Genomic DNA, 25,888 nt, shown 5'->3' with positions numbered 1-25,888 from the left:
CTGAAGCAACCCCACAAGCACCTGAGAAGCAATAGCTGTTCTCACAAAGGTCAGCTTTGTAAGTGCTCACCTTCAGAAAGTGCAGGCTTGTGGTGTGCTGGGAGAGACAGGACAGGGCTATTAATTGACTGTGGCTGTGTGTACTGGACTGAAGGAGCAGGAGGAGGAGTTGTCACTTGAGGGATTGGCTCATAGCGCTTTTCACCAACAGGTCTATCCATTGATTCACTATCAGTTGGCTTCCCCCTGTTGAAATAGAATTAAAAACAAATATTTGACTGTTCAGTTTCCTCACAGCTCCCACATTCACTGCTTTTTTTGTCTTCTACGACCACCTGATTTCCACCTCTTCCTATAAACATTAGAACATTATTTTCTTGAATAGTCTGTCTCAAGTATAAAAACATTTATTGATAAGCACAAGAGAGTCAGACAACATTGACCTTTAGAAGATTAGTAACACAAACCAAGGCAAACAAAAGGCAGATGACATTTCAGGTGTATTTGCATAATTGCCTAGTAGATATTAATTTTTCAACTTCATTTGGAGTAATTTCAACAAAAGAGTGTTCTCTAATTTCATGAGTTTTTGAAAGAAAAATGTAAATCCACTTCTTTTTGGGGATGTTTTTGAAAAGCATAATTAGCCAACAGGACAATGGATTCTAGTATAACTTCTTTAAATACACCTAGTATTTGAACAATGCCATCTTAATTAGGAATGTAATCAGCTTAAGCTTCACCAGCTTTATGTGCATAGCATATGTAAACATTCAAATTTTATTTTCAAAACATTTTTCTGATGCTAGAAACGTTTATCCACAGGTTTGCTTCAGAAAATGATTGATTTCACAAACACCTGTAATTTTGGACCGCAATATATTTATTGCGCTTACTTCCAGAATTTATGTGTTTCAGATTTTAAGTGCACATAATGCCTGTGATGAAATGTAACAGTGAGAGGACACCTGAAAACATCCTCACATCAACAACAGTCTTACCACTTGATGTTCCTTTTCAAGTAGTCATAGCTAGTGTAAGAGCCAAGAAATCTAGGTGATGGCAAAGCAAACAGCAATAGAAGAATGAAAGAAAATAGTCATTCTATCTCGAGCATATTATTTTTTTACACTCTATGTTAGTCCTAGCAGCTGTCATGTGACAAGGTTGTTGAAACAGACACACTATTCACAGAGAGGTTTCTGACAAAACCTTTACCATAAGCATGTGCACAATGATCACATATCCAATATGAGATCTGGTCAGTGAATTAGGAGGTAGTCAAGATCTTGTATTGGCAGATATTAAAAGTAAGAATGAGAGTACACTAAAGCATTTGTTACAGTCTGTATAAACAAAGTTATTCAATACATCAAAAGAAATGAACAACCTCACACATGGTCTAATTTGAAACAACTTCAGTCAGAGCATTCACAGAATGACTGTACTTTTGTATTGTACTGAGGGCACACTCATAGCAACTGTTTCTCCAGCACTGTCAGCTCATCCAAGAGCCCACACCATAAAAGGCTTATGGTTGTGTTTAACAGGATCTAAAAGGACATCTTAGAACTGTCCACAAATACTAGGAAACACAGAGAACCAAAAGTACACTGATGGCTTCCCTTGATTTTTAATACTTACCTTGCTTTCATGTAGCAAGAAAATACATTGTACATGAGGACAGCTTTCCCTCATTCCTTCACTTTGTGTATGCTCTTGTATATTTAACAGGTAACAATTCTAGACACCAAACATCTTGGTGCTTCAGAGGAGTAGGCTATGAAACTAAGAAAAGTCTGGAAACTTTTGATAGTCTGCTTGATCACCACATGAATGAGAAGATCAGTGATCCAAACAGGATTTGTATGAACATATCTCTAAGATCAGAGTTGCAAAAAAGAGATTATTTTAGATCTGCCTGAAAGCTTCCATTCACACTGATTTAATATAAATCCATTTATCCAGCAACAGGAGTCATTACTACATGTTCACTCCTGTTGCATTTATTCCAGGTGGGGAGCAGCTGCTCTCTCGGAAGAGTGCCCACCTGAAATCACTGCTTCCCAGAGGGAGACAGTAACCAGGGGAGGGCAGCCCTGTGAAAGCCCACAGGCAAAACCCAACACTGCACACTGATCAGAACTGCATGGCAGCGTCCCAGGGAATGAATAAATGGGGAAGAGTAGTACCTTTTGATGAAGGGAGGAGAGCACAAAGCTGTGTTTAGTGTGAAGCACGTTCTGTCACAGGCTCCTGACCAAGGGGCAGGCACAATCCCATCCCCACTGCTCAGAACCTGTATGCAGCCAAAGTAATCTGCAGCACAGTGATCCCTTAAGCTTCTAAGTGGGTAAATGAAGTTCCCCTAATTATTGATAGGCTGCTTTTTAACCTATTTCCCACTTCATCTTCATTACAAAATTGTTACTTTAATTTGAAAGGAAGCAGAAATGAGCCACTGGGACCCAGCCTATGGGTGAAACAGCAACTGCTTTGCTGACATTCAATAGACTCCAGCTAACAGACACTCAGCAGTCTGGATGTGCTCCTCACTGCCTCCTCAGCTGAGCTGCAACTGCTCATGAGTACCCTTAACCCTACTCAGAACAGAAATCTGCAGTTACCTCACTCAGCAGCATGTCAAGCTAAAGCAGATACTACACTGAACCAAGCAGCAACAAATCCACTACTCAGCCATGTGCATATCTGCCTCAAATTGCTTCAATCAGATCCACTGAAACACATCCACTGACAAGCTCTACTATTTTCCCACATCAAGAGAAACTATCCCTTATTCTACAGCTCCTGACAACGCTAACATGCAGATATGGCATTATCCCTACAAAGCAGCTTTAGCAATGTCATAAGTCTCCTAAATTATGAAAATAAACCCCCAACAAAATAAAAGAGTAAAATAATTTGTAGCGGGAAAAATATGTACTGTCACCATACTTACTCAGTGGCAAAGAACTTCACATAATTTGATGTTTCACATTAATATTTAACTCTAAGAAAGTTGTAGCTATTGCTCATGAATAAATAAAATCTGTCCTCTGTACCCAGAATACATTATACGGATTATTCAGAAGAGATTGCATAATCAACAGTTCCTGTATAATCCAAATTTAGTCCTGTTTATTTTTAGAAGAGTTTATTCACAGAATAGCAATTACCATAGAAATTCACAGGGAAAAAGATTAATACTGATCAAGTAACAGGAACAATGTGGAAGCTGCTGAAAGGAGAGTCCTAAACATGAATGCCTTCTCAAGACAGCAGCTGGTTTGTGTTTCCACACAAGGACACTGCAGTGTACCAGAGCCAGTACTGTCCAACTGAGCAGAAGCCTTGTTTATCTCTTTCCACTTACATTAATATTTCAGTATTTGTCTATTTGCACTGGACTACCCTGGGTAAATTTTCTTTCCCATGTCTGTCCCTTCCTGTTAAGGGTTACATTCTTTCACAAAGCAAAAACACAACACATGTTTGTCCCATATGATACATGAAAATGTCAGCCTTAAAACCAGTTAATATCTTACTCCTCTCTGTGGCAGTAAGAGGTGATCTTCCCATATGTACAAGCCCTGAAATTACAGAGCAACTCACCAGCAAAACACAACCACAACTGAGCAGCCAAAGAAAGCAAGTGTCACAGCAGACAGAAGCAGTAGGTAGAAATATGGAACACTCTCTCAACCACGAGCTGTTCTGCACCAAAAATTCAATAGCTGTGTCTGTCTCTCAGGCTCTTCACCATGACAACACTGCAGATTAACAAATGTACAATGAAAGCTTTCTACGCTCTCCATCTGAAGAATTTTACAATCCTCACAATTACACTTCTCCCAAAGCATGACTTGGATTTTCAATGGCACCACAGTCCACACCTACAGACCAAAATGGATCATCTGTAGGTAACACTGGGTTTTGTATGTGAGAGTGGAATTTTGAAAATTACCACTATGAGGCCAGTCAGGACAGTTTTCTTAGGTCTGAGTTTATGATGCCTGGAGGGCAGAACAGCTAAGCTCTCATCTTTCCAAGAACACCCTGGGCAAGTGAAAAGAAAGGATAAGAAGCATCCTTGCTAAGAATCAGAACTGGTTACAGATATCCAATACAGACATCATTTGGAAAAAAAAAGTGAAATTTTTAAAATCCATCAAGCTTTTTGGAGTATTCCAACATTCTCAGGTCACAAAGACAGGCACTGCAAGATCCCAGACATTATAAAACTTCAGCTAACTAGTTTATTATTTCATTCTAAAGATCTCATTTTCATTAAGCCTGCCAGATTTTCAGCTTGACCTGAACAGTCCATGTTTCAAGCAGGAATACAACCAAAGCCTTCAAAAATCACCCAATTTTCAGGCTGCATGCAGCAAGCCCAGGTAGCTTTTCACAGTAACATCTACAAACATCTTGTTGCAATTTCAAAACAAATTACAGAATCAAAACAAATTTAGGTAACTGTCGAGAGTATTCAAAATGTCTGTGTAAGTATCGTCCAAAACAGCCAACTCTTTACCTGCACTAAATTTGTGTATGAGCTTTCACACAATTTCTGTATCAAAATGTTCCAAATCAAGGAAGCAAAACAATACAGGAAACAGATGTTTCCATCAACAGATGAAATTCTGACCTCAGCAATATTCCCTAAAGGCTCAGTTTCCTAATGTCAAACATGGCTAAAGTGCACAAGAACAAATGCATGCAGAACTGGAATAAATCAAAATCTTTGTTTTGAAAGACGTGTAAGCACTACTGTATTAGACTAAGAAAATACTTTGTTATGTGCTGCTTATGATCATGAACAGAACACAATCCACGATCTTGAGGCAATTGATTTACTTCCCCAATAAGTCCATAGGTGACTCCAAATTAAGTAGGAGTGTTGATTTGCTGGAGGGTAGGAAAGCTCTGCAGAGGGATCTGGACAGGCTGGACCAGTGGGCTGAGTGAGGCAAACTGTGTGAGGTTCAACCAGGCCCAGGGCTGGGTCCTGCCCTTGGCTCACACCACCCCCTGCAGTGCCACAGGCTGGGGCAGAGGGGCTGCAAAGCTGCAAAAGGCCCTGGGGGGGCTGGTCAACAGCAGCTGAACATGAGCCAGGTGTGCCCAGGTGGCCAAGAAGGCCAGTGGCACCTGGCCTGTAGCAGCCATGGTGTGTCCAGCAGGACCAGGGCAGTGACTGTCTCACAGTACTGGGCACTGGTGAGGCCACCCCTCCAGGGCTGTGTCCAGTTCCAGGCCCCTCACTGCAAGAAGGACATCGAGCAGGTCCAGAAATGGGCAACAGGGCTGGGGAAAGGTCTGGAGCACAAGTCTGGTGAGCTGCAGCTGAGGGAGCCTGGGGGGCTCAGCCTGGAGAAGGCTCAGAAGAGACACTATCAGTCTACAACACACTGAAAGGAGATTGTATGCAGGTGGAGGTCAGCCTCTTCTCCCAGGTAAGAAGTGACAGAACTGGAAGCCTGGAAGCACCTCAAATTGTGCCAGTGAAGTTTAGGCTGGATATTGGGAAATTATTTCTTTACTGAAAGGGTTATCAGACATTGGAACAGGTTGCCCAGGGAAGTCATGGAGTCACCATCCCTGGAGATGAAAAGATGTGTAGGGACTGATTTAAGTGATGGACCTGGCAGTGCTGGGTTATGGTTGGACTTGATCTTAGTGGTCTTTTCCAACCTAAAGAATTCTATGATTGTAAGTAACGTGAAGACGCTGATACCTGCAAAAATGATTAATTTACCAAAATAAAATGTTACAGAGGTATGTATCTATAAACTAAAGCTACACCTAAACAGAAACCTCAGACTTCATGAATACAAAAGTTCATTTCAGTACCACAGGTCCCTGAACTCCACTGAACACAGGCAGAATTTCTGTTTTAGTCCTAGATGCTCCCCTCCTTTTTCAAATTAAAGAAACCCCAAGAACCCAAACTTACTTCGAATAATTGCTGAAATTCAGCTGATTCTGTGAATGGATTGGTTTGGTGGGCTCAGAGTGATGGCTGGCAGGAACCTGTGCCGATGGCTTGTTTTCAAAACTCCTGCGATCGAAGTAGGAGAGCTGCTTGCGGTAATACTCCTCATCCTCCTCAGGGTCATAGTGGTTGGAACGCACAATGTCTTCAGGTGGCTTCACTTGAGGTCTCTGTGGTTCTGGGGCCCTAACCAAGAACAACAATACACAGTTGCCTTGCCCAGCTGAACAAGCATAGTGCCCAAATGACAATTCTATTTTATAACCTAGCTAGTAATAAAGCAATGTACCTGTAATTCTTACAATTGCACTCCTTGCCTTTTTACTATATTGCATGGGAATTAGGCAGTTGTGACATACCATAAGGAAAGAAAATCCTCATTTCCCTTATACCTTATCTTTTCCCTTTTGTTTTACTTTCTAATTAGCTCAATTAAAGATAGAAAAAAGTAGAACAGAGATACTTAATAAATTTCTTCATCAAAAATGCTGAGAAATCACTTTATCTTTCCCCCATCTCCCAGCAATCACACCCATGATAACTGACTTCACACCCTGCTTTACTATTGATACACAAACCTCCAACCATCAACCTTTACTATTGATACTGACACACTCCAAGTCCTCTCTGCAGTTTCCAGTTCGAAGCACTAAGATGTATTTCTGAATATGCTAAACTCAGATTGAAAACTAAATTTAATCAGTTGTGCATCTACCTGTAGGTTGTTTTCTCGTGCTCATACTGGCTTTGAGAAGTTGGTTTTGGACCACTCACACTTGTGAGTGCAGGCTTAGGTGCTAGCTCTGGAGGCTGTAAAGAAAAGCACAGCATATTGTCTTAAATTCTAACACTTAGAAAGATAAAGAACTTTATGATTAAGAAAACTAAGACTACTTTCCCTTCCTCCAAAAGAAAAAATAAGTACTAGCAAAAGAAGAATTAGAGGAGTTTCCAGAATAACAAGACCCCTGGCAGTATTTTCACAAGAAGTGTTCAGGTTCTGCTTTTAAAACATACCACATTTAGGCTGCTAAAGGGCAATATTTCACAAGTAGTAAAGCTTTGTTTCCGAGACAATATTTCACTTCTTGCAGTGCAGTCTCATTAGCAAAAAAGCAGGAACTAAAAAACTTAAATGACTTACCTTGACAGTTGATGTATCACTCGTATCCTTCATTTTTTCCAAAGATGGGGATCTTCTCCTTTCAAAAATTTTAACCCTACTTCGCACAGACTGCGGTTTCATGGCTGGATCTTCTTCTTCCTCAGCTAGAGATGGAGGTGTAGGCAGTGGTTTACTGTTGGAAGGCAAAACTTCTGGTTTGGTTTGTGATGAAGGGGGAGGAGGAAGAGAAACACCTGAAGTGCTATGAGAAGGTTCATATTGTCCAGCTTTAGCATTGTAAGCTTGAGGAGGACCTTGTTCATAGCCCCTTATGTGTGGATCGAAGTACTGCTTGGGTTCAGGAGACCGAGATATGGCTGACTGGTATGGCTGAGCCTCTGGCTTGTATCGGCCGTGGGCGTCGTACCCAACCGCGTGCTGATCTTCGTAGCGCACTTGGGGTAAGCTGAAGTTTTTGGGGGCATGCTCGTAGCGAGGTCTGCTCTCATAGCTCATTGCAGGGGGCTCCTCAAAACGAGGTTGTGCTGGGTAATAGCTGCGTTCTGTGCTCTCTTCTAGATTTTGTCTGGAATCAAGATCCCTAGGAGGCTGGTTTTCATAAGCTGTTCTTGTTTGGTTATAGGGCTGTTTCTCCTCATAGTATGTCCAGTGCTCCTCGTAGGGAGGCACACGGTCATCATAATGTAGGCGAGGGTCATAACCACGAGAAAATTGATCTACATAGTTTGTAGAGTCATACCTATAGGTTGACTGTTCATAATCCCTACTCGGCTGTTTTTCTGCATACTGAGCCTGGGATTCATAGATCAGATTTGGGTCTCTCTCCTGCCTCTGTACTGGATGATTAATTGCTGGCTGTTTTAAGACGTAGCTTTGTCTGGATGCTTCTTCATTAATGTATGGATCCTTTCGGTACACCTGTTAGAGAGAGACACTTCTCAGCTAAAATGAAGAGTAACTTCAGCTATAGATGAAAGGTCGTATTTGAAACAAACCCAAGCTTTAAATATTGGCTTTAATTTGTTTAAAAGCAGAATAATTTGATGCAGATGTTTGCAACCGGAGGAAGCTGAACTTGGTGATTCAAGAGATCCCTTTTAGTTATATTTTTAAGAAGAACATGTAAGTAGATTAGCAGAGAAAGGTAATAGCCTCACGTCTGGGGTTTGGTGCTTGGGGGCACACGCATTTTTATTCAGAATGTGGAAAGAGTGGAAGTGAAATATATAAATACAGTAAGATAGTTCTAGCATTGCTTAAGAAGTAGATAAAGTCACTCAAACTGGAGTCAGCTTCATGATCAACAATTCAGCATTATTTAAATCTTAGGAAAATAAGATTTTTCTCGAGGCCTCATTAACAGGAGAACATTGACAAGCTAAGGAAATCAAAGTAAAATCAAAATACAGAATGCAGCCTTTTTAAAAAAGTTGTGGTTTTGAGAAGTGAAAAGGATAGAGCTTGAAGCCATGCACACAAAACATTACATGATGCTTTAGCAATTCAAATGAACTGTTTTTTGCAACCTGCATGATTCTCTTAGAAGAAAAAAAAATTAGAAGGAATTCTTCAAATAAGGGCAAAACAAAGATCATGTGCTAGCTTGATGTATAGCAGGAAATCAGCACAACAACGTGGCACAGGTACCTTTGCTGGCTCTATATGCGGCGATAAGGATGATGGCTCTTGGTCTCTTAGTACTACATGAGCTCCCTCAGTACTCGGTGTTCTTAAGGGGCCCGCTTGTGGTTGGTAAGAGTTGTAAGGAGCAGCAGTAGGCTCCTCCAGTCTGACATTACTTAGGTTTACATTAGCATTTACTGCAGAGGCTGATGAGGTTGCAGGGTTTGATTCAGGCGACGGGGAAAGGTAAGGGACTGCAGGTGAGGCTTCTGCTTTCTGTGAAGTGTTTAAAATATTTTAAATATACTGCTATTGAATCAATGTATGACTTTTTGATTTATATTAAAATAATTTAAGTGATGCTCTGACCAATGCAGCTAGATGTAGAATGAAATGTACTGATACTATCATGCACTAGCTCTTCCAGAAATTCATTAGGTTGAGGATTATGAAAGCAAAACATTTAATCAAAGTAAAATGGTACTTCAATCCCCCTCCTGTCAATGAGTCACTAAAACAGGCAGGGCAAGCTGATTCTCCAATTTACTGTAATGTATTGTTGCTGTTGACAAATTCTTGTATGCACACACAACACTGGTAAGCAGAATATAAATGGACATTTCTTATTCAAAAGAACTTGCAACCTGAAGTAAGTGTAGAGTGGTCAGGGTATAAAATGACTTTCTTACCGGCTGAGTAGTAGTTGCTTTAAATCCTGAAGAGTCTATTCTGAGATTTGGCTGTGGCTGAGCTTGAGATGCATAAGCAGGGTAAGTCTGAGTCTCATGATGCATTCCAGAAGAATCCTCTCGAACGGGTTCAGAGGAGCGTGTAATAGCAGATTCTGGAGGAGTCCCAACCTCATCATTCAGAGTTTCATCCAGTTCTTGATCAGTGTAAGCACCCCCTTCTGTGTCCGTGTCTTCATAGTCAGACGTGTGTCTGCTGTCTGTGCTGTACATGGAATACTCACTGCCGGGAGCGGAGAGGTAAGAAAGGCGGTCATCGTGTAAATCAAGATCATCACTTGTAGCACCATCTGCCTGTGGCAAACAAAATTAGGGTACACGTTTATTGAAATACCTTCTAAAGAACACCCTCTCTCTTGCAATGGAGAACTGGGGAGTTTTATCAGATTCAGTATCAATATCATCACAGGGGACAAGAAATCAGGTTTCCATCACTGAATGTGTTAAGCTGAAACCTAAAAGACTTATCTGCAGCCTAGCTCTTTGAATCGTTTTACAAAGGGATCAGATGGCTGTCAGAGTAAGGGGATGGTGCAATCTCCACAGATATTAAAGTGCTTGGAAGAATAGAGAGCTGCACTTTAAAGTGCTTTTTGATATCAGAATCAGTACTTTGCAGGTACATATAAGGAGCTAAGGTCTAATCTAGATCTAATTAAGAAACCCACAACAATAGCTGATTCATCTTTATTTTTAGATGATAATAATTCAAGAGGATGGATCTAATGTGCACAGAGTAACATGCAGCTCAAGAAGGAAAGTGGCAATTTAGTGAGGAACACAGAATACTAACTTGTGATTTAGCATGTGTTTTCTCACATCTGTTCTCAGAAAGGTCAGTAAGAACATGAATATGCCACTTGCTTTTACAATAATGAGAAACACACTCCATCATCAGGCAATCCCAACCCTGAGAACCCGTGCAGTTAAATTCCCAGAACACTTGACAAAAATCCATCCAATCCCCACAAAATCTTCACAGCATTACTATATCCTCCAGTTAACAATGCCAATAAGCAAATGCTCCCTTACCACACTGCTACATGCATAAGGACAAACTGTACAGCCCTCATTAACAGAGTAAGTGCTATAATGCAGTGACAAATCAGTTTTGAGCAGCTCACACAGCCAGGAGGCATTACTGCTTTAGATCTTCACAGAAAACCCCTCATGAATACTGTTTTGCCATTTCCCCCCAAAACATGATTCCTTACCTTTCCTTCTGAAACCCACACCAGTTGGTTCTGTTGTTGCTGAATTGCTTCCTTAAGAGCTCCATACCATCCTTCATTCATTGAATTCAAGTTAATGGTAGCTAGAAGTACAGCAGATTAATTTGACTTATGATTTCTGCAGAACTACAAGAAGGATCTGTACCATGAGTAATAAAAGCAATATAAACTGGTAGGTTAAAATGATGAGATTTAAACAGTAATGTGAAGTAATATCCAAAGCAACCTTAAGGTCTGATGTGGTTTGGGACGTTTTATCCCACAGGAAACACTGAATTAACAGTAGCTTAGAATAAAGAGAGGCTTGAGTTTTTTAGCCAGACTAAAACAATAAAGCTACATCACTTTTCTATTTATTCAAGTTTTGATGTTGGCTGATGATCCTGCAAAGCCACAGGATCTATTAGAAATGTCATTCTGATGTTTCAGATTGCTTTACATTTGAGCAGTCATGTGCAAATGATGCACACACCAATTAACTACTGGTTGTTGAATGGCAAAGCCTGAGCAAGTCTGCCCCTGCTTGACCTGCTCCATTTGCAGAAAATTCTGGAGGTAGAAGCTTCTCTCGTCTTGCCTCGCCTTTCCTCTCAGAATTTCTAATCCAGTCTGTCTAATTGCTTACTTGTGAAGAGGTGGTGATTATTTTTGCGGAGCTTGTGAGCTCTTTCATACAGCTTCCTGGCACTTTTTCGGGATTCTGGGCACAACCTCATTCTCATGGTCTTCACTCCCTGCTTAGAGTCAGGATTTAGGAACACTACAATTGGATACCACTGGGCATAATTCAGACGGTCCACTGCATTGGGGGTGACATCCAACAAAGCATGTTTGTCCTGCAGTGACAAGAAGGACACAGGCAAGAAAGTGAATCATTCATGTCCTAGATGAAATTTTTTTAACATACTCCACAAACTGATTTTGAATTACCTTTAGAGAATTCATTGTTTTAAAGTATTGATTTAAATCCTTCTCCTATTTGAGTTAACAAAATAATAAAAACCAAACCAATTGAAATACGAGCCTAAATAGGCATATACATTTTGAATTGCAGGACCACTATATAACTCTAGGATTTTTTACATTTAATTATATTTTTTTAAAATCTCCTCAAAGTAAGCAGACACTGAAATAAAAAGAAGCAGTATCCTATCAGCATTCTGTAAATAGGAAAAAACTGCATACTGAAACACAATATATAGTCCCATTACACACTTGTATCTTCCTTTTTACAAAAAAATATCACTGTGAATGCAGAACTTGGCCAGCTTTCATTCAATGCAATCAGGCACGCAGCATGAAGCATGCTGACTTTGCTGCTATTATAGCTTTTTTCCCCTCTCATACTTCAGCACCTGAAAATCTTCCAGGTTTTTTTTTAAGTAAGGAAATAAATAGGTGAGCCTCATATAATGCACTAATGGCATAGGTTTTAAGGATATTAAGGAAGGGAGATCAAAGGATCCTTTCTTAGTCCTCACACTTATATAATAATTATGTCAAGTGATCAACTTGTACACAGGGGTGGGGCAAAACGAACAACTTCATAAATAAAGTAACCACTTCTAGCTATAATGTCACACCATGGCTTTAAATGAAAGAGGAAACAGCCCAGAAGAGCCTTAATGGAAAGAGGACAACACCTCTGGAACAAAGCCTAGAAGCACGTCCAGGCTGCAGTTATTAATACAGAGAAGAAGGGTGGTAGGGTTTCTCTTATTAACCACTAGAGAGATGAGAAAGTTATTTTTCAAACAAACACAGTCTGCTACCATTCTACACTTAAAACACCCAAAGCTTCAAGTTATCAATTTTACTTTTCTTGTGTTAAAACCCAGTGACAACAGAAGACTTACTCTATCAATTATCTGCTTTATGGTGTGGAGACGAATAATACCAGAACTGCGTTGGTCAGTACCAGCATCTCTTGGTTCACTTTCTGGTAAAGAGGACACAGTAAAAACCTATTGTAAGTTTACATCAGAATCTACATTCCCTTATTAAGATAAAACAAACCATTTTGTAGCTCAAGCTGTCAATTCAGTTTGAAGACACTTCTGATTACAGATTATACATGAAAGTCTACCCACCATTATGGCCATAAAAATCACATCTTTACAAAAGCACTTAGATACAAGATAAGGTACAGAATTATAATGAAATTTGAGGTGGCCATAAATAGAACTAATATATCTTCAGAGAATTATCAGCAGCAATATAGTAGAAGAACTTACATTTAGTCTGTTCCCTTACATTGTCAATGTCTTGTTAAATATGTTAACTGAAGTAATAATGTAGAAACAATCTACCCAAAGAAAGCTATTTCCTAACTGCAGAAAAACCTGATCTCACACCTACTTGCAATTTGGAAGATATCTGGTTCTTCTCTAGCAAGTTTCTCCCGTGCAACATCAGCTATTGGACCAAAAATGGTTACAGGTCTGAGAAATCCAGCTAGAATTGAAGGAAAAAAGAAAAGTCAAGATATATCGATTGCTCAAACCAAATGCAAGACAGATTTACCTAAACTGGCTTTTCCACACCAAAGCACACAAACCTGTACTGTGCAGTAAGAGTAAAGGCATACCTTCCCGAAGAACAACCCTTTCATAGGCAGGAAACTTGGTCTGAACAGGCTGGGCAGAAAGATCCTCTCTGCTTTTCCGGAGATTTCTTTTTGAGCTCCGCAAGCCTCGGAATCTCCAGAAGTCTGCTCGATCTCCTCCTGCTGTCTTTGGAAGCGTGTACTGTACACTAGCCAGCTGCTCAGCTCTAAGGTGACAACAAATCCCAGTTACCAAGAAGTCAGCTTCTGAAGTAATGCCTGACTAGCAAGCTTACACTCTCAGAAAAACACTGCCCCTGCTGAAGCAAGCTTTTGTTGTATTATGAACTACAAGACAACTTCTGAGCCTAGTATCACATTTCTAAAACTTATTACATTCTTGTCTCTTGTATTGGAAAGAAAGTTTATTTGTGGACCATGCCAAGTCAAAAGCAAATCCACAGATATTTTACTTCAGTATATTTTACACTGTTTCTTACTGAACCAATTGTATAAACTTGTGTCCCACAAGAGAGTCCAGTCATTCATTACACATATGCCATTTAAAACTGGGTTTGAATCAGTAATATAATTACTGCAGGATCGTACCTGTTCTTGTTAGGTATGATACCTCTTTCCACTTCCTTATGATTCTTCCCAATTCGAATGGCCAGCCATGAACCCAGCTTGCCATTGTACAGAGTGTCCACCACCCGGAACACTTCACCTTTATTGAAACTTAGTCCATAAGGAGATTCCTTCTCATATTCAAAATGAGTTCTGATATAGAAAGAATCCCCTACATCAGACTCAACAATGCGACGATAAACTGAAAGAGGGAAGAGAAATCCCAAAACATCAAGTGTTACATAAGTTCAAGTGATGTTATAATGCTCACAAGAATTACACAAAGCAATGCCTCACCTTAATTCTCCTTGCTCTGAAAGTACATTACTTCAAGAAGCCCTAATGTCTCAGAGCTGCTCTATTTTAAGCCCCATAACTATTTATAGTAAACTCTACTAACATCAACTCAACTTTTATAGTCAAAAATTTGATCAAAGTGCAAGCTTACTTCATTTACCCTGGAAGGAATTCATCTTGAGAAAAGAAGTTTGTATGAGTGGTTATGCTGATGTACAAACACATCAGCATAACCACTCATTTTCAATGGCATAGCTACAACTGACTCTTCTACTTCCTCCAAGGAGAATGCCAAGACATTACTTAGGTGGTAGGGGTTATTCTGAAGAGGCATTTTTAGTTTGGGATTTTGTTTGTTTGTTCAGGGGGTGTGGGTGTGTGTATACTGGCCCATATCAGTCTCTACTCCATTTGTAGTGGCCACCTATACCAAAGCCAAAAAGACTCAATAGTCTAAGGTGCCAATTTCCTGCAAGCCAGCACTTAGTTATTGGTCACTAGTTTTTAATACTGTTGTAAAGCAGTCTACTACATCATTTCCAATATACAAATATTTACCATCTTTTTTCTTCTGTGCCAAAATGGTGACTTCTTCGCCTTTAGGAAGATCAAGCAAAAAAAGGACAGCTTCTTCTCTGATGATATTTGTGAAGTCTACATTATTTACCTGGTATCAAAGAAGTATATCAGTTTGATTTAGCACTACAGAGATTCAATTATACAGTAGAAAATCTGAATCTATTGCTATGATTTTTTCTTACTCAATTTCACACATATCTCAGGATGCCTCTCGTACCTCTAAAGAGTCCCACTTTTACTGAGAAATAAAGTACAGCTTCTAGGAAAATAGGTAGCTGTTCATTTTAGAATTATATATACCTACTCATTATAGAGCACCTATATACATCAGGAACCCACAGAGGACTCTGACAACTTAGTCACTCAGCATGAAATCAAACAACTTGATATACTGAATTAGTCTACAAAATTTAATGTAAAAAACTTACTAACCTTCCTAGCAACAGTACAGTAAAAAGAGATCTTGCTCCTAGTAAATCATCTAATAAATACATACAGAAAAAAATGTGTATGAACACGAAGGCAAAATACTCAATCCTACAGAAAGAAAACCTACTTTGGTACAACAAAACATTTGTAATGTTAACAGTTTTGACATACCCTGAGTATCTGGTCCCCTTCCTCTAATCCTTCTTTTGCTGCAGGGCTGTCTTCCAGAACACCAGCTACAAATATGCCAACATCATTGCCACCTGCTAGTCGCAAGCCCACACTATCTCCTTTTCTGAATTTTACCAGTTTCATGCTTGGCCTAGAAATTTCAAAAATATTCCACTTACTGGTGTAATAGCCAAAAATATCCTGGTAAATTTGAAACATGCAAAGAAGTAATCTGCTTGTTAGTCAATTAGTGGATATTTTGCTATACATACCATCAACTGCTTCTCAACTGCAGCATTACAACATGCTCAATAGCAGCACTCCAAAAAACCCACCTGCATGTACATGTTTAGTATGGATTTTCTGTCTTACACTCTTAGTGTTTATGTGAGACACTGACACTCTTCCAAAAACATTCTTCCTTTTAAAGAGCTGTGCTGGCATACAGATCTATTTTGGCTCTGAAGAGATCAAGATGAATTTGAGGTCAAACCAAACTAGAATCTATTCTCAAGTACAGTAATGCCCATAAAGGAGATCCCAGTTGAAGCAGACTTATTTCCACGCTGGGACATCACACATTCCTGCAGTAACCTTTATTCACTGCTCTCCAATTACTATGAAAGGTAAAGAATATACTACAGTAACCTTCCTCTCTTTGGAGATGGGGACAGGAAAGGAGGAGTGAGAGTGCTCAGCGAGAGACAAACCCAGCCAATCCTTTTCACCTGTTGATTATTTTAAGGGCTAATTTCCATAGAAATGAATAGACTTTAAAATGGTATGTAACACAGTGTAAATGCCTACAAGGCTCAGAAATAAATCTGATGTCTTCATCCTATTATTTGTGAACAGCAGGGTCAGGACAGAATACTGGACATGATATGAGAGCACAGAGAGAGGTTATTGACTACCCTGGGTAAAAGTTTGGTTTGATAAGAAGCAGGCAGGTTCAGAGAGAGTTCAGAGATACGTTACCGAAGCATTCCATCTTCATGGGTTGAATTGGGTAAAGGACCATCAGATGGACTGACTGGTAAATCCACGTCTGGCTGACCTCCTTGTGCATACACTGGCTTTGGTTCTATGAAAATACCAAAGATTCCCAAAGTCCATTTGGTCATTTAAAGATGAAAATGAGAAGTTTAACTTAGTTTAGACTAATGACTTATTCAGTAGCCTTCCCTCTACCCCACTTAGAAGTAAAATACTACAAAACTCACAACTGAAGACACACTCATCATGCCATTCAGAGCAGTGTGATTACTGGCCTAACAACTACTTCAGTAAATATTCCCAAACTTCCTTTGCACTTCTTTAAGTACTCTGAGCACTTCAAAAGGATGAGAACTAGAAGGCTTCACGCTCCCAAGACCACATTCAATCCTTCTAACCTCGATTTGTTCTGACCTAACATCTTTGCTTTCCATTGGTTCTCTTCACTCAAGAATTCAATTATTGAAATAAAAATGCCATAAGACCTCAATCTACTGTACATGCCTGAGGTCCAGCTGGTGGTCCTTAGAGCTATGCACTTACTATGGCTTTGCTGCAGAGCTTCTCTGGAGTTCCTGTGAGGAAACTGCCACTGCAGGCTTCCCTCAGCAATGAGCACTAGCAGGGGCTCTTCTCTGCTAAAGGCCTGGTCATGTACAAGGATTTATAGGCTCATTTTTGCACACAGGAAAAATTTGATTTCAAACAAGGCTGACTTTGAACTAGTCTAATATTCCTGATCTTACCAACAACTGCACCATGTTCCTTTCAAATCACTGAACAGACTAGTCTGAAATTGGGAATTTCAGGCAACAATTGGGTAATTATGCCTGTTTCTCATGTGACTCTGGTCCTACCCATACAGTAACACTGTATTTTCCATTAAGTCTCTAATGAATCTTTCCTAGGCTAAGCCTCTGATGATCCCTCCCAACAAATACTTTCCTCCCACCCTTCTCTGACACAATCAACTGTGACAGTCATCTTGCCCTTGCCCCTAGTGTAAGCAGCAAATCATCACAGATTCTGCCAAACACTTCTATAACATTTTCATTATAGTCTTGGAAGGATCCTCATTTCCCTAGAGCTTTTGTGAGACTGTTAAAGGATTATGCCCTTTGATACACTTTTTAATCTCAGCTTCTCTTGGGCAAGTGAATTTTATCTGCAGATATTAATATAAATATTAACTTTATGTACTGGCATACAACTTCTCCCACCCAAACTCAGTATTTCCATGTGCCTTTTTCCATTCATATAAGAACAGAACATTTCTCCATCCCCACCAACAAACAAAACCCCCACACTATTTATCACTAGTTTGCTAGCCCTTCCGACCAATTGTCAGTACATTATTTTGGATTAAGAACCATCTTAAGGGTTGCCTATCTGGCTGGATTGGTATTATGCCAATTATTAATCTTCAGTATCTAACAGAAATGAAGAATTCATCTTTCCAATCTCACTACCACATCTACCACATTCTTTTCCACCTTGACAAATATAAATTATTTCATTTGCCTCTCTTCATAACACTGCTGTAAAAGGTCACCTCTTATGGCCATCTTTTTAATAATGGCTGCTGTATCAGAAAACTTACTATTTTTATCTTCAAGATCTTTCAGAGTCTATCAACATCAGAACCCTTCCAGCTCTTCACTAATCTACTGACTACTACATGCAGAAGTGTCACTGCTCATCCCTGAGGTCCTCAAATATTTTCAAGCTTGAATGTGTTTTCTCTTATTGCACCCAGCCTTTCAGTAACAGCTCCCTCTAAACCATCTGCACAGCTCCTTTCTCCACTTGTAATTTCACTGAAGTGCCTCATTCTGTAAACAAAAATCTTCTAAGTGCCAGCCTGCCCGGAACAGTGTCCTGTAGCATCTTTTGTTTTGTTTGTTTTGTTTTTTTCCTTTTTTACACCATCTGGCTTTTATCTACTGCCATTTAGTTTATCCTTTCCTTTTGGGAAAAAGGAAAGAGATTTTGTTCTGGTTTGATTAGCTGTACTGCATTTGTTAACCTGCCTTCTTTGTCCTTGACTGTAGTTAAGTGCTACGTGAACAAAGCATTTTGGAGTGTTCTGAGTTGTATCCTGGGAACAGGAGCTCTAAACTGGCTTAAATACATTGTTGTTATAAATGTAGTCTGCCACACTAACCCATAAGAACAGGTTTACTGCTGAACACTCAGAAATGTCAGATTTTAACCTTGTCTGAGAAATCAGTACAAAACTCCTTACAACCATCACTTATAACTACAACCCTAAACACTGAAATCTGACCCCTATATAATGGCAGAACCCACAACTTAGGTTTTCAGGATCAAACTCTTAAGATATAAATGAGATTATGGTTACAAAGTCTGTTTGTGTCCAGAAATAAAAATAATTAGGACTTGGTCTGTTTTAAGAAAGTCATTCCACAAACATGCAAGAGCATTAAGTCTTCACTGGTCATCCACTCTTAACAATACACATAATTAATGTATCTTAATATTTTTACCTGGGAGTGGCGGAGTTTGTTTTTCAGTTCTTTCAACTGTCACCTCTTCCACAGCTTTAGAAATATCATCTGCATTCTTTACAGGTGTAGAGACAGCTCCTGGTTTAGTTATTCTCTCATCTTCTCTGCTTCGATGACTATATTAGAAAAAAAGATTCCACTCTGCATACAGAACTGCTTCTATGATCTCAGTCTACTAAGACTAAAGAATAAATACTTTCATTCATCATGTTGAGGGTAAGGGATCACCATTACTATTTAGGAAGATTTTGTTCTTAGACTATCACATTATTAATAGTCTCTACCATTTCTGAATCCTAGTATTCAGTCCCTAATAGCACATTAACAAAGGACTTCCCTAGCTATAGGAGTGAAGAAAGCAGCAGCACATGGGACAAAGACTCTAAAGCTCCAAGCACACAGGTCACACACACGTGCTGTAGAGTGACAGAGAAGCAAAGGGAAGAAAGGAAGAAAATCCACTACAATAGTCTTTTCCTCACCCCTTCCTATAGAAATCATGGATTTTTAGACTTAATGCTTAGGCTTTATCTGCTCCCCTCTGTGTCAGCTGCCCTGAAACACAAGTGCTGCTGGTGTGGCACCTTTCATCCTTGCTAAGTCCTGCCAAGGTCCAAGTAAATATGTTCCTCATTTCTCATCTCCTCAGAGGATGAGGCCTTCAATTCACAGCTATGAAAAGAGGGGAATGCTTCTCATCCACACATTTTAGTCAAAAGACAATTTGTTGCTCCTTATGCATTTCTTACACACACTTGGTGCACAAACTGAAGGAATTTAGGACAAGTTATCTTGTTTTTAAATGATGAAAGCAAGGAAAATTCTACAGGATGTAATTTCTATTCCTTGAGTTCAAAAGATCAGGTATTCTTGTACTGTTGTATTGAGCTACAGCTACCAGCTGTACTACAGCAGAAATGAACATGTGCTGCATGTTGAAATGTTAACCACTACACTGCTATCTGATGAACACTAAATAATTTAATAGGGTTGGAACAGATGAATATTAATAATGAGCTAAAAAAATAAAGTTTCCTTCCTGGGAGTTGGCAAATAAGCAAGGATTTAAAGAATATTTGAAATAAGACAGACACAAATAGCAGCCTTTCATATAATACCAGACTGACTTGCCAAGAAGGAGGGAAAAGGTATTCTCTCAAGAATAACAATGGCTTGGTCAGTAGGTGCAAACCCATCTGCTCTCATAAAGGAGAGGTCTGTACTGGAGGGAAAAAAGAAAGAAGTTCTGCACTGCTAACAGCTAGATGGTGCTACTGGGCAATAATGAGCATCACTGCCCATAAAGCACAAATGGATCAAATCCCCATACAGAGTTAGACTGTTAAGATCCTCATCAGAAATAATGCCTCAAGAGTCAGAAATATGACTTCAGAAAACAGATTCCAGCAAGTCTGCTCATCCAAGACATGCAGTAAAGAAGAAAAATTACAAAAATTGAAACAAGTAGAATGAGCTTTCCTGAAGCAAAAAGAAGTCTAAAATATGAGAAAAAATGCTTAGCTATTCAGCCAAGACATACTACAACTTCTCAGTGCATCCTCTGCCAGTTTTAAACCATGTGCCCGAAGGCAGCTAAACAGAATAGAGGAAAGTACTCCAATCTCCACAACAAACTGTGAAGGGCAGCACTCTTCCACTATAAACAACCATTCTGCTGTAAGTCATTGATAAAAGCAAGCACAGTAGCTTATTTAAAATCCCTATTCATGGCTCTTTTTATCCAGATAGAGTCCCTTTTGGAGGCTCCCACAGCTGATTAAAAGGATGCTAAAACCAGTATGTCTAACAAAATGAAAAGTAAGCATTTATCCTTCTATTTCATTCCCAAACGTCACTGATAGAGATTTTCTTATTCCTCTTCTGGATTTTCAGTTTAGGTGCATAGGATAGACAGCACCAAACTAAAACTTGACTGGACTGGTTGTTCCCTTAAAAATAGTTCCTGGCTTATTATAAAGAAATACATATATTTAGCTATTTAAATGCATGCTAAGTGTCCTAAAAACAAAAAAAGTTTGTTTTACAAAACAAAATCACAAAATGTTGTAAGCTGCAACTAATTCCACTCCCCCAAGATTTCTGGATAATGAGCACTAGTTAATTAGACGCCACAGTAAATTTCCCCATGAGCCGTCTCTGTTTCCAAGCATCTCCTAATACTTGAAAGGAGCATTACTCCAAAGTAAGAATATCTGTTTTGCTTTAAAAAGAGGCAAATAATACTACAGTAACTACACAAAGACAAAATTCATTTTATGTTTCCCCTACACAGTCCAAAGCCAGTGTAATCTTATGCTGCTTTGATTCCTGTACACATCAAGAGAGTACAAATGTGGAAGCTCTCAAGAACAGTAACTAAAATACAGACACTGAGGGCACAGCACCAAATAGTCAGGTGAGTATCTGAAGCCACAGGCTCCTGGGCTGCTGCTATGTGTGCAGGCAAATACACCCTGCCAACTCAAAATCCTGCAAGTGGTCAGGTCTAGTCTACTTAAGACATAAAATTTTAAATGGGAAAAAGCTGATAGAACAAAAAGGAAACATCAGAAAAGCAGGGGAGTAGATATTTTACCTTGATTTTGCTTAAACTTTCCAGTAAGCCCTGAATATTTCACATTACAAGCTGATACAGGAAACAACTCAATGCCACCACTAGGTCCAGGTGAGGGAAAGTTGTTAAAAACTGACAGCTGCACTTCTCAAGAGACAAAAGTGTTGTTCCCTGTGTGCACTGTGACACTATTGTTTAACATCTGGGCTGTGTCAGGGCCCCCTTTACCTCACTTCCTTTCCCTGACATTTTTTCAAAGTGTGCTTACCAGAAACATTTTAAAATTACAAAATACAATCAGCTACATGCTAGTGCTATTACTGCAGAACAAAGATGATCTGCAACACACAATGATTGTCTGTACAGAAAATTATGGAAAACAGGAACTTGCAGGCTCTTCCCAAATGTGTTTTTAGCACATCTCACACTATTTAGCATAAGAAGAGTAAGAGCAAAGTAGCATCTTTCTAAAGACATTAAAATAGGGCTGATTTTTATCTTAAATTCTAGTTTTTCAGCTTGTTTTGAAAATGGACAGAACAACCAGTCTCTCGTCCTACATATAAATTGACAGTGGTATTACAGAAGTCAGCCTCATCCTTCCACAAATAATGATGATCTCTACAGTGATTTCTTCAAGCTACCAAATCCTTCTTGCTGAGGCTCAAGTGTTAAATGTATCAAAGGATGGTTTTGCTATTCCAATATCTAGGTGAGGAAGTCAGCAGAGGAGACAGAGCTCCCAAGTAGGAATTCTTTCAATTAGTAAAGGGCAGCCCAGAGAGATCATCTGGCAAGTTTGGCAGCCCCTGGCTTCAAATGCCAGTCTTTAGGATGGGTCACACCAAAAGCTTACCCAGCTCAAGAGCTGCTTAATGCCAGCACTAAGACCAGAGAGCTAAGAAAGGACATGTGATACCTGTCCTGAGGGTGTCTCCAGCTTAGCTGCAGGGACCTCTTTTGCTCATTCTAAGTTTTTAAATACAACTCTTCATAGATTATACAAAGCAAAATTAACCCTTTCTGTTAGTAAGTAAAGAAAAATGTTTTAGAATTTGAGTTTTCCAAAGACTGCTCAAGAGACATCTGTGAACTTTCTTTAGACTAAAGAAAACTGAAGCACTATTTAATGCCTTACAGGATGATCAAACAGCAATTGTTCTGGGAGCCCTATATTCCAGGAACATTGCAGGCAGCCTGATGAACACACCAGAGAGGAATACTGAAAGGTGGACAACACCGAAGACCCTGCCAGACCCCAAAGCAATACTGGGGCAGATCTGTTAGCAGATTTCTGTACTCTGGGGCAAACGAAGAAGTGTCAGTCCGTACTCAAGGACTAAAGACTGAGAGGATTCCCCTGGAACTTCCCTCCTCATTCACATACAAACACTTGGCAGACTAGTGTCTAAATAAAGACTCATTATCTTCAATACATTTTTAACATCCTCCTTAAGCCTAGTTGGAAGACTTTTTGCATATTTCTTCCTCAGCCCTTTCTCAAGCCTTTTTCTTCCTCCAGATTTTCCACCAAATTCAAAAAAGAACAACTAGTTAATAGCTAATTTGATCTCACAGTAGAGAACTTGCTCTCAACATGTTTTTCTTTACATGGCTCAGGGCCCAGATTTTCTGATCTTGAAAGGGACATGTTGCAAAGGAAGTCAAGCCATGCCAAAGCAGCTCTTGCTCATACAGAAGATGTAACGGATGCATTCAGAGCTGAGATAACTTCAAAGCTCCCTCTTGGGGAAAGTTTGATTCTTCCAACAGTTTGGTCTACAGGGAGGAAGTGACCATCTACCTAAGCCACTGCAATAGGACAGGAAAGCACTAACACTAAGCTAAGGCAGTCATAGTTCTAACAGGTTTTTGATTTTGTTCCTTCCTCCACAAGCCCTATCAGGCTGCACTAGAAATGCATGTCAAGACATACAGTTTTGAAATACAACAGAGATCTCACAACCTTCACAATCAAAGCCCTGTCTCTGGGACCCTGCTTTTAAGTGTATTTGGTTCCCACTTGAAAACAAGCTTTCATGCCTTGTGGTCCCTCTGAACAATGCACACATAAGAGAAGCAAAATGTCTGTAACCCATAACCCCAAGCAGGTGTACATGCAGGTACAATCTCTCTTGCAGTTGTATTGATCTTTAAAAGACTCTAAAAGCCTTGAAGGTTTGTTATTATCCCCTTGAGCAAACCAATTTTATTAATAGGCAATCAGGCATATCTTTAATGAAATGGCCAGCTGCAATTTGTTTTATTCAGAGTTTTTGAACAGCATCTAAAAATATTCAGATAGAGGCTCTGAATTTGAAATTTGCACAGATCAATTCTAATTTCTGCTCCATCTTATTATGAGCAGTCCAAAGAGAAATTTCTCATTCAAATATTTAATAGAATTTGAAATCCAACACTGAAACGCTATTTCAGTAAATGAGAATGTCTATTTCCAAACTGTGGAAATGCAAAACTGGGCAGATGTGTTATTCAAGACTAAAGTTTCATATTTCAGGAGGAAAAACTCCAAACCATACAGCACATTACTTCTCTCTGAATTCATATAAAATTAGACTTATGTAGTGAGCAATTATAATCAATGTTCCATTACCAAGTTCTAATATTAAAAAATAGAGTGTAAAAGCTAAACCTGCTGTGAAATACACCTTGTTTTGCAGGAACTAAATTTATTCAGAAACGTAAGATAACCCCATGCCTAAACAAAGCAAGATTTCAGCAAGTTTCCCCAGGCTGGACATGCAACAGGAACTGTGCTACAGGTCATCTCAAATCTACTTGCAGCTAACTGCTTTCTAAAACCAACACACAACTCCACATTCAATAACATATATTGCTATCAAACTTACATTGTCATTCAAACAACCATGCTCTATGGTTATGTTTAAAGAAGATGCAACACTAAAGAAAGGTTCAGTTTCTCCTCAAGTCTAAAATATTCAGATCATTATTATCTGCATCTCTTGAGACAGAGAATGTCATGTTACTGCCTCCATAGTTCTGCTTCACATTTGTTACACCTTATAAATCCAAGCACTCCTACAACTTATATGTTACATTAAATAGTTGATTTAAAAATAATACAATGCTGCCATCACCTGCCGTTGCTGGGCTGCTGTGGAGAATGTCTGGAATGGTCTGAAGGCTCTGACCTCTGGTCAGGAGATCGTGAACGACTGCGGCGGGGCCTGTCATGTGATCGGTTGGAATGATCTGATGCCAGCGACTGAATTTCTGAGATGTCTGTTAAATAAAAGTTGTTTTTTCATGAAATGATTGTAATTTAAATGGTGGCATGACCTGCTTAAATGGGAATAAGCTTTTGCAGAGTATTTTTATGAAGATGTTAAATCTATGCTTATTATTACACAAAAACCAAACTTAATATTCCTGAAAGAACAGCCACAAGAACAGGGACTGTATCTTTTCCTCCACGGTTTTTGAAGGAGAGGATTTCAATCACATTCAAACAAAAATTTACCCATATTACAATCTTACTCCTAACTCTTCTCCTCCCCACCCTCTCATCCCACTTAGGTGTTTCAGAGCTTGACAATATAGGGAGTTCTTTCCTCTTTAGAATTCAAGTTTTTATACTCACCATCTCTCTCTGAAGCATTAGCAGAATGAATACTGTCAGAAAGATCAGGGACATTCAACAGTGTGGCTCGTTCATCTCTCTGAACAACCATCTTCAATTTGCCTTTTGACCTTTCTATTAATGTTTTGGCATCTGCTAAGGACATATTTTCCGTCACTGTGCCGTTTATCTGGAAGAGAGCAGGAAAAAAGAACAGATATAAACTTCCTAAAAAAACCCCAGTGAATCTCCAGCATAAAGAGTGGTGTTCTATCTGATGACATTTCTGAGTAGTTAAAATATTTATCAAATTACCATAATACAATGGAAGACCATTGGGCTCATCCAAAATATTGTATAATATAAAAAATTATTTTCAACTTTCAAAGTTAAAGCTTCTAACACTAATACAAACCTTGTAAAATATTAGTTATGTTTTTTGAATCAGCACTGCTATACTCAACAGAGCAAAGAATGGTCCATTTTTCTGCACCAACACATCCACAGCACTATCTTGAAATAAAAATAGTTAATATGAATTAAAATCATAGAATGGCCTCATTTGGAAGAGACCTCAAAGACCATCCAGTTCCAACCACCTTGGCATGGGCAGGGACACCTCCCACTAGACCAGGATGCTGAAAGCCCCATCCACTTGCCTTGGACACTGCCAGGGATGGGGAACAAAAAATTAACCCCTGGATATATTTATTTTTTAAAAACCCAACCAAACAAACAAAAAAAAACCTGAAGGCAAGTTTTAGTGTTGCACAATAGCAACAGTTCCACAACATTTTACTTATAACTAAGCAAAG

General features: G+C 39.3%; 1 protein-coding gene across 5 annotated transcripts in view; it reads right to left on the bottom strand.

The window, feature by feature from the left end:
* The window catches only part of TJP1 (tight junction protein 1), a 68,566-nt gene that overhangs the window by 7,798 nt on the left and 34,880 nt on the right, over nt 1–25,888 (bottom strand). For 3 of the 5 annotated variants that reach the window (XM_050978347.1, XM_050978348.1, XM_050978349.1), the window contains exons 7-24: nt 25,095–25,263; nt 24,592–24,736; nt 18,877–19,013; nt 16,352–16,457; nt 15,374–15,524; nt 14,753–14,861; nt 13,880–14,099; nt 13,313–13,497; nt 13,084–13,179; nt 12,582–12,664; nt 11,351–11,561; nt 10,708–10,808; nt 9,434–9,787; nt 8,769–9,020; nt 7,140–8,039; nt 6,711–6,805; nt 5,957–6,181; nt 71–246 (exon numbers count right to left, since the gene is read on the bottom strand). In XM_050978347.1, coding sequence (XP_050834304.1) covers nt 71–246; nt 5,957–6,181; nt 6,711–6,805; nt 7,140–8,039; nt 8,769–9,020; nt 9,434–9,787; nt 10,708–10,808; nt 11,351–11,561; nt 12,582–12,664; nt 13,084–13,179; nt 13,313–13,497; nt 13,880–14,099; nt 14,753–14,861; nt 15,374–15,524; nt 16,352–16,457; nt 18,877–19,013; nt 24,592–24,736; nt 25,095–25,263 — 3,715 coding nt within the window. The remainder of the gene's footprint in view (nt 1–70; nt 247–5,956; nt 6,182–6,710; nt 6,806–7,139; nt 8,040–8,768; nt 9,021–9,433; nt 9,788–10,707; nt 10,809–11,350; nt 11,562–12,581; nt 12,665–13,083; nt 13,180–13,312; nt 13,498–13,879; nt 14,100–14,752; nt 14,862–15,373; nt 15,525–16,351; nt 16,458–18,876; nt 19,014–24,591; nt 24,737–25,094; nt 25,264–25,888) is intronic. The other 2 variants (XM_050978350.1, XM_050978351.1) reach the window with 1 other exon arrangement.

The sequence above is a fragment of the Serinus canaria genome, chromosome 10 (assembly GCF_022539315.1).
Source record: "Serinus canaria isolate serCan28SL12 chromosome 10, serCan2020, whole genome shotgun sequence".
Lineage (NCBI taxonomy): Eukaryota > Metazoa > Chordata > Aves > Passeriformes > Fringillidae > Serinus > Serinus canaria.
Note: the sequence above shows the minus strand (reverse complement) of the source record. Positions and strands in the feature narration are given on the sequence as shown.